We start from the raw sequence: 9,484 nt of genomic DNA, 5'->3' as shown, positions 1-9,484 counted from the left end.
CGAACCCATCGATGAAGCTTAAAACTCACGCCTAAACTGGATAACCAAAATAATTTAGCAGCCGCTGTGCTAGTAATTTTTTCTTTAAGTACGAGGGTAGGAGTAGGACATAGAAGTGTAAGTAAATAAATACTCCATAATCATTCGTTTTCCTTGTACACCATCGTTATCTTCTCTTGGAAGCTAAGCATTTTCGATTTTAATCAAATATATATATATATATATATAATATTAATATTTATAGTATATAATTAGTATTTTTAGATAGATTATTTAATCTATTCTATAAACATATAAATATATATTTTCTATAAACCTTGACACAAATACTTATTTGGGACTGAGGACGTAGAAAGTTATTGATAAATTTTTTTTTCTACGGTAGGGATGAAAACGAAAATGATAGTTTCCATTTAAGAGATCGTTCTTTAGATTTTCAGACCTAAATAAATATGAAAGTGGTAACTAAAAATATGAAAACAAAAATGACAAGAATAATCAGGAATGAAAATGATTTTACCCTATTCCAATTGTTTTAAAAAATTACCTTATTTAGCTAGTAATTTACCATCGTTAGTTATTGATTCAAAGTCCTTGGATCCTAGGACCATATAATTCATATACTTTAGGTCCATTTGATTTATATCTAAGCATCACATCTGCATACACAAACACATAAGATATATTTTTTTCAAAAGGAACTATATGCGACACAAAAATCATCCGTATAGACAAGAAGGCAATCGGCCAAACACGTATTACACTCGTGGCTCTAGCTACTAACCGCAAACACTAACAGACTCTAGGGTTTAGCTTGTTTAAAATATAAGATGATATAAACTGTGGCTTTAGCTTATGGTCTTATCAACTGTAGCTTTATTTATTTTTGTCACATGAGATAGGTCGAGTTCTATTGCTCTTTTAATATTTTACAGTTTGACGTGTTTATTATTTTTTAGATATCGCTCTCGTAGATTCGAATCATTATCGATTTATTTTTTAATCGACTATTAATATTTTTAAAAATTACTAAAATATCAATACCATATTCATTTTCAACGATATAATATCAATTTTATTTTCAAAAATAAAAATATATAATTAAAAGTGATTTAGCGTGTTATCAATTGTTTCCGATCGTTTTCATCGTGAAACTCAATTGTACTCCACTGAAGGCCAGCCGATAGTAAAAGGGCCACACATTCGACCGCATAATCAGCGGGCTAGCGTGCGGCCGATCACTTGCGTGCCCCCTTCGCCTTTCCCCCCTTATCCCTTCCCCTCCATGGGCCCACTCCTACAGCCCTCTCCCGCTCTCCCCTTACCCATTGTTTAGTTCACTCTGAAGACCAAAAAGTTTTCAAAAATCCCGTCACATCGAATCTTATAGTACATGCATGAAATATTAAATATAGACGAAAACAAAAACTAATTATACAGTTTAGCTGTAAATCACGAGACGAATCTTTTGATCCTAATTAATCTATGATTAAATAATATTTGTCACAAACAAACGAAAGTGCTACAGTACCGAAAACTTTTCACTTTTCGGAACTAAACAAAGGCCCAAGCCGCTCTTGGCCTCCCACTCCCGGTAGTGTAGAACCCACTCATCAACGAAACGGATCCGTCCTCCCCCGGGACACGTGGAGCTCTGTCGCGGCGCCGGCCCTCTCGCTTTCACCACTTGCATTTCCTCCCTTCCTTTTTTTTTCCTCTCCCCTTCGTTTCCCTTCCTTCCCCTCCGCCACCACGCGAGAACTCGTCAGATATTTATGAGCGCAGCCGCGGGTTAATCCTCCCTTCTCGCTCCCGTGCTCACTGCTCGTGCTCGCGGTCGCGTTCGCTGTCGCAGCGCTGGGGCTGAGCCGCGAGTGGAGTGGATAAACCCTAGCCGGGGTGGCGTAGCTGGGTTTGGTGGTGGCTTTGGCGTCGGCGACGGCCCGCTGTTCTCCGGGTGGGTGAGAATTCCGCGACCGGCGTGTGTTTGTGTGTGAGGGGGTGGTTAGGCACTGTTGCTTTCCCCTCAATTTGGCTCAACTTTTCCCGATTTTTCGTGCGGTAATCAATCTACCTTTGGATTCTCCAGATTTTTTTTTTTACCTCGGAAGCACTGATCAGTGATGTCTCGGGAGGTTCCGGTTCTCTGCTCCTCTCATCCTCTGTTGGATTTGTGCTGACGTTCGATCGCTGTGTGGCTATGGTGTTTCGTTTGCTTTTTGAGTTTTAATTTTGTACCAGGTTCTACTGTTTGGGTCGTTCTGAAGAAGTCGTGTTGGTTAATTGGTGTGTTATTTTCTCTCAGTTTCGATTTCGTTTTGGTTTGCCTTTTTTGGTCAGTTAGCATAGGGTCCGATCGATGATTGACCCCCCAAAAAAATGATCTACTGTTCGCTTAATGTAATCTGAGAGCACCCGCGCTGATAAAAAAGTTAGCAAAAGAGGTTGTACAGTATATTCATTTACAGATTTGAGTCACCGTCAAATCCTCAATAAATATGTTCACGTTGCAGAATGGTGTGGGAGGTGACGAAGGCTACCATGTGCTCAAACTACACCACAATTGGATTATAGGATAGTCACGTACAGCTACCAGTTTCCTAGAATCAAATTGTTGATAGCGGAGAGGAGTGACTGGATTTTGTTCAATACTTTCACCTCGATCATGGGTGGTGTCTGCTCAAGGAAGAGAAGCCAATTGGTGGATGAAGGTGACTCTCTCCAGACATCCCCAAGGTTCTCAAAGACCAGCAGCTTAAAATGGTTGTTGCTTACACTGCCCCGCAGCAATTCTGATGTCTCTGGGAAGGGGCAGGGGAATGAACCTGGACGGTGCCCGTCCCTCATGGAGCTCTGTGTCGCTAGAATCTGCCAGGTAAGTATTGTGGCTACATGTGTTTGAATTTTGATATGGGATGTCTTTCTTCTTGAACCCTGTAATATTTGCAGGATATCGGCAAGTATTCTACTTTTGCAATGCTGCCGAGGGATCTCAGCCAGCAGATTTTCAATGAATTGGTAAATTCAAACCGTCTTATGGAGGCATCGCTTCAAGTTTTCAGGGATTGTGCTCTGCAGGTAAGGTTTCTGTTCTGATATGTCTAGCATTCCATAGGAGTATGCCCCTACTGTTTTCCCGCAAAAGAAATTTGTTTAGCTTGCTTGTAAGTATATAGCACATAGGTTGGTCCCATGAGATGCATGCCAAACTCGAGAGTTGGGATCTAGTAGTTACAATAAGGAATGCTGTCTAGCTTTGGAACCTCTTGTTAGATGTTTTTCTATTAGGCGCTTAAATGCTCTTTCCTCTCATTTGGAATTGATATTCACTTTTCAATTGAGGACTTTATCTGAAACTAGCTTTCACTTTTGAGAATGATTCTTGCATGATAATATGATGCTATTACATTTTTGTGATAACTGTTCTTTCATGTCTCATTGTTAGGACATTGGCTTAGGGGAGTACCCTGGAGTAAAGGATGCTTGGATGGAAGTAGTGGCATCTCAAAGGCAGTCATTGTTGTCGGTTGATATTTCTTGCTCTGAAGTAACTGATAGTGGGATAGATCTTCTTAGAGATTGCTCAAGCATGCAAAGCTTGGCATGTAATTACTGTGATCAAATATCCGAAAGTGGGCTGGTCGTATTGTCAGGTTAGTAACATGTTTCTTACTGAGGTTTTGTTTATTTAAGTGACTTTAGTTCACTTAATATGGATTTAAGAATGAGCTTAATGGTGAGTTATTATCAAACTCAAATGTGTCAAGAAACTTGGCCTATTGATAGCACTTGAAATACAAACCCCTATTTTGATTTGTGTTATAGACTATTAGTCAGTTGACTTGCTATGCTTCAAAACTTGTATTTTGTTATACTAAAACTTAATGCTTCTATATCTGCAGGACTGTCAAACCTGACTTCTCTAAGCCTCAAGAGAAGTAATGCTGTTACTGCTGAAGGAATGAGAGCCTTTGCAAATTTAGTGAACTTACTAAGTCTCGACCTTGAAGGTTGCCTAAAGATTCATGGTGGCCTTATTCATTTAAAAGGTCTCCTCTGGTCCTCATGAACTTTCACTACTTCTGGAGTTGTTTGACTTGAAATATCAGTTGCAACGTCTTTTTATTTTTCCAGATCTGACAAAGCTCGAGTCATTGAATATGAGATATTGCAATTATATTGCGGATTCAGATATCAAATATTTAACAGGTAGCAGCATATCTGTTTGTTTCTGTGTTTACCTCAGAAACATCATATAATATAAGTATGTCAGACAAAGCGGTTGTCTTGATAGAAATTTATCTATGGTCATTTTCAACATAGTAAAATTTATAGATGGCATTCCCAGATCTCCCATTTTTGCATGGCTGATGATCACCTTTCTTTTGTAGATCTTACAAATTTGAAGGACCTTCGATTGTCATGTTGTAAGATCACAGATCTGGGGGTGTCGTATATCAGAGGTAAACAGTATGACAAGTTTCTTTTTCTTGTTTGGAGGTTGATTGTTCTTGCTGTGGATGTACCGCTGTCTGCTTTGGGCTTTATTTAGCTTTTTTAATGTATATTGATATTTATGACCTGTGTTTAACTGTGCGGTAAGTCGATCTAAAGTTTGACAAGTATGCTTATTTTTGCCTGTAGGCTTGCAGAAGCTCACTCACTTGAACCTAGAGGGCTGCCCAGTGACCGCTTCTTGTTTGGAAGCTATTTCAGGTCTTGCATCGTATCCTGATAGTATCTTGTGTTGTTCTGAGTCTTGATATTATGTGACCTCAGTCAAAGTTTCATATCTGTTTCTGTTGTTTTCTTGGTTCATCAGCGTTCGGAGTTCTACCTCTGTTGCACTTGTATGGAATGATAATGTACTAACTTGCTATGACTTTTTGACCTTTTCCCTAATTAGGTGCCATAAACTGTTCTGCAATCTGCATGCAACACAAACTCTTGATTCATGTGAGGCTGGCTTATGAAATTTGTATATAATAAAGTGCTCAGTCATTAGATAGATGCTTCTACAGAAACATTACAAACTTTAAGAACAATGTGTAGACGAGGCATTTCTCACTTTGGGAGCAAATAGAGTTCGATCGATGCCGTTTAGTATGATTGCTTTCTTATATTTATTATAATCAACACTAGCTTTGTTTAGGATTTACAACTCAGCTCTTGCAGATGAGAACCGACTGCATGATTATATCTTGCACTGATCATTGATCTATGTGGGTAATTGATTTTAGTATACTTTTCTGTCTTGTGTTCTATTTCTAGGATATCGGTTGTAGATGTCAAATGCATCTTTTTAGCAATGGCTGGTTTTGTTTGGTCTGTAAGATATCTTCATTTCACTGGCATTCACTTTTGTAGGATTGTCTTCATTGGTATTGTTGAACTTGAACCGTTGTGGTATATACGATGATGGCTGTGAAAACTTTGAAGGTAAATGTAATGCTACTTGCTAACTATTTCTGTACTCGGCAGTCAGCACTAGTGCAGTTTTTATAATTTGCAAACATTAATATTAAGCGGCATACATGTTGTGCAGCCAGGGTGTGTTTTATATGTTTAATGGAGCGACATACATTTTGTTTGGGTAATTCTTCCTTTTGTTAAATGGCGTGTGTGTGTGTGCTCGTGTGCATCTGCGTGTCTCGTGCGTGCGTGCAACATTAGATGCAAGGAATTTGCATGAAATCTGGAAGGATGTTTATGAACCTGCCCCCCCCCCCCCCCCCCCCCCAACCTTTTCTTGTTCTCCTCTGTAAAATGCCCAGGTTTTTAGTAAACAATAGGCAAATAACATACGGTTGCAAAAAGCATTTGTTTCAAGTACTTTAGAAGTTATTATCTGCTTTTATGTGCCAACATGATACATGCATTTAGTTCCACTAAGCATGTGTTACCCTGATAACTGATTTAATCATTTTTGTGCATGTTTATTTCATGCTTAACTGCTGTCTAATTCATTCCCTATTGCTGCATTCCAGGTCTTAAAAGGTTGAAGGTTTTAAACTTGGGGTTTAACTATATTACAGATGCTTGTTTGGTGCATCTCAAAGGTATGATTATCTTATAATGTAGTTGAGAACTCATATCTTAACTTCTTACATTTGGATGTCTGCACAATACAATGTATGTATCGAATTTATATTTTATTATTTTAATATTGGCTATTTGTTTCAAGGAATTGATTTTGCACATAGTACTACATCACTAGTTTATCCAATAGTTATTTTTTTCCTTTCAAGAATTAAAATGGGCTGGTTCTTCAGGAGCTTGGATGGATATTATTCTTCATTGATAAAATGAGCTAGTGATTTTTATTTCCTGTTCTTGATACCCTGATCAATAAGCAAGAAACACTGTTTGTGGAACTAAGTGTTTGATCTTAAAAAAATCAAAATACATAGATCAGGGAAAAATGTTCCAAGACCAAAAGATATAAAATTAAAGCATGTGATTTCCACTGGGCACTCATACATTTTTATATCCATGCATATTGCTGCAAAAGGATGACCCCCTCTTCTGTTTTGTTGCTTTTAAAGACACTGGAAATCCAGAAAATCATTCTAAAGTAGAACTTCAATGTGGTTAAAACTTAGTTCTTGTGATTTTGTTGCATCTAGGATTAATCAGTTTGGAGTCTTTGAACTTGGATTCGTGCAAGGTTGGAGATGATGGTCTATCACAGCTGAAAGGTGAGTAACAGTTTTACTGGTTTTCAGTCTACTGCATCCTTTAGGTACAGTTCTTTTTATCATCTCTGCAATTTGTTTACTCGTTCCATTCTGTGCCTATTAGTCCTGCAGGTTTTTGTCAATGAAATGTTGTTAACTACTCCCTCTGTCTCAGGACATAAGGCATGCACGTATTTCAAAATTCAAACTTTGTTATCTTTGACCAATAATTAGTCTAATAATATAAAAAAAGTATAGTACAATAGTGGTAACATTAGATTTATCTTTACAAATACTTTATAATGATACTTTTGTTGTTACCATTAATTAAATATAATAGTATACATTAATGGTTAAAGTATAATCTTAAAGACCGCACCAAGTCAAATCATGCCTTCTATCTTGAGACAGGGAGTATTTGTTTGACTCAGAATTTATACATCTGTGTGTGAATGTCTGTTCCTTCTTAAATATTTTTAAGAATATTTGTGCTTGTAACACTATGAGCATATGTTAATGCAGGTCTTGTGCTGCTTCAAAGCTTGGATCTTTCTGATACTGAAGTTGGAAACAATGGACTCCAGCATCTATCTGGTCTGTCTTGACTTTTGAAAAAAAAATGAAGTAATCTTTTTTAGTTTTTACCTCTTAGATTGATTGAATCCTAGGCCTTGACGAAAGTTGTAGAGTTGCTTTTGACAACAATATACTAATGTATGTACTTTCGCCAAGTATAAAAAGAGAATGTTCTAAACTTCTAATTTGTGATGCAAAGTTACTAGCTTCCTGTGTGGAAACTGTATGCGACTCTTAACAAAACATGGATTATGTGAATATTAGAGTTATAAGTGCATCTTTTACTTGTTTCACTGTGCCTCTTTTTTCCCTTCTAAATGCATTATTTCAGTGGCATGCTTATAAATGCACTGTTTTTTCTAGTTGTTAAATAGTGTAATGGAGATCTCCATGTATTTCCGCAGGTCTTTGTGATCTGCAAAGTATTAATCTCTCATTTACTTCGGTCACGGACATTGGTATGAAGAAGATCTCCATGTTGAATTCGCTGAAGTCAGTCAACCTTGACAATCGCCAAATTACTGATGTTGGCTTGGCAGCACTTACAAGTATGTATCATACATGGATTGTGTGTACATGATCCTTCTTGTTCCATACTTCCATTTATGGTGTACTACTGGTATTTGGTAGTTCCCACTAATATACGGAGTTGGATGATGCAGGTCTCACTAGGCTGACTCATCTTGACCTTTTTGGAGCTCGCATAACTGACTATGGCACAAACTGCTTCAGATGTAAGAGCATACTCCAAAATCAGTTTCAGTTGCAAAATTGGTTGTTAAGCTATGAAAAATTGGTGTGTTCTATCCAGAGGCTAGTCACAGTTAGTTTATACTTTTTACTAGTAGTCAACAATCTTCTGCTATGTAGTAATACCAGCCTTATTTATGAGGTGAGTTTCATGGAACAGTACCCTAACTAACCTGGCAGCCTAAAAAAATAAAAATTTGCATACTACATTGTCTGTTATGACTTGGTTGTGGTGGTCATATAGTATATAAAATGACTGAAGCACTGTACAGAAATACCTTTTGCTGGGCCCTGTCGAGTAGGCGAGCTTGTTGGTCATGTTATTTAGGCATCCCTGTTCCTATTTAAAGATAATATTGAGGATACATCGTTTGAAATTAGTTATCTTTTCTGTGCCTAAGCAGGCCACATCATTTGACACAATTTATGTTGGTGCAGATTTTAAGAATCTTCTTTCTCTTGAAGTCTGTGGTGGGTTCGTTACTGATGCTGGAGTGAAGAACATCAAGGATCTAAAGGCTCTGACACTGCTAAATCTTTCTCAAAATGTTAATCTGACAGACAAAACCTTGGAACTGATCTCTGGTATTGTTCTTCCCATGCCTGAAGCCCGGAATAAGTTTACTTTTTCTTTTTACAGTTTAAGTCTCATGGCCATCTGGTTTACAGGCCTGACTGCTTTGGTCAACTTGAACGTGTCAAACTCGCGGGTATCCAATGCTGGTCTCAAACACCTGAATGACCTGCAGAACCTGCGTTCACTGTCTCTAGACTCCACCCGGGTCACGGCAAACGAGATGAGGAAGCTCCGAGCAACGATGCTGCCAAATCTGATCAGCATGCGGCCAGAGTAACTTTCCACTTGGTACCTGCTGTAAATAATCATCAGGTTCGAGCAGGCTGTTCTGTAGATAAGTTATGTTGGAAGAACCAGAATTGAACGCAGGCATATATATATATATATATATATATATGTCAACAATGGTTTTAACGAGTGGTAGGTGTTCTGCTATATATGTCAGCGAGCTCGTTCGTTTCGGGTGATGCTGAAGAAATGGCAGTTGCTCTGCACCGTGCGTGCACCCTACAAGGCGCGATGGGAAGAGACAGAATTGTAAATAGCGCGCTTCCTCGCCATCTGGGATGATTATGTGTGTCGATCTTGTTATTTTGGTTAAATTGGAGTCAAGTGTGCGTTATGTTGGTGTCTGATGAGCCCTGGGTGCTTATTTTCTGTTTGTCTCGCGTATGCTTTTGTTCATGTTTTGGCTGTTCACTCTGCAACCACAAAGATGGGCGGTGACCTATCGGGTATATAAAGTTATCCTTGGCCACAAGGACTTCCGGATAATGGCCCTGTTAAATAGATGTATTATGAAAATATAATTAATAAAGAATCTAATGATATTTAGTTGATATTATAAATGTTATTATTTTATATATAAATTTGGTTAAATTTAAGATACTAATTCTTCAAGATT

General features: G+C 38.0%; 1 protein-coding gene across 5 annotated transcripts; it reads left to right on the top strand.

Moving 5' to 3' along the window:
* Positions 1,732-9,351, top strand: LOC110434682 (F-box/LRR-repeat protein 14-like). Of its 5 annotated transcripts, XM_021459282.1 has the most exons (17): positions 1,732-1,957; positions 2,090-2,286; positions 2,514-2,875; positions 2,950-3,078; positions 3,446-3,653; positions 3,903-4,049; positions 4,135-4,209; positions 4,392-4,463; positions 4,645-4,716; positions 5,368-5,439; positions 5,988-6,059; positions 6,627-6,698; positions 7,200-7,271; positions 7,658-7,801; positions 7,916-7,987; positions 8,442-8,588; positions 8,673-9,351. In XM_021459282.1, exons 3-17 carry the CDS (start codon positions 2,666-2,668, stop codon positions 8,855-8,857), a joined length of 1,749 nt encoding a protein of 582 aa, XP_021314957.1. In that variant the 5' UTR covers positions 1,732-1,957; positions 2,090-2,286; positions 2,514-2,665; the 3' UTR covers positions 8,858-9,351. The 5 variants fall into 5 exon arrangements, with proteins under 5 accessions (XP_021314957.1, XP_021314956.1, XP_021314958.1 ...); XM_021459281.1 differs by lacking the exon at positions 2,090-2,286; XM_021459283.1 differs by lacking the exon at positions 2,090-2,286 and having other exon boundaries at positions 1,732-1,961.

The sequence above is a fragment of the Sorghum bicolor genome, chromosome 4 (assembly GCF_000003195.3).
Source record: "Sorghum bicolor cultivar BTx623 chromosome 4, Sorghum_bicolor_NCBIv3, whole genome shotgun sequence".
Taxonomy (NCBI): domain Eukaryota; kingdom Viridiplantae; phylum Streptophyta; class Magnoliopsida; order Poales; family Poaceae; genus Sorghum; species Sorghum bicolor.
The sequence above is the reverse complement of the archived record's forward strand: the minus strand, read 5'-3'. Positions and strand labels throughout refer to the sequence as shown.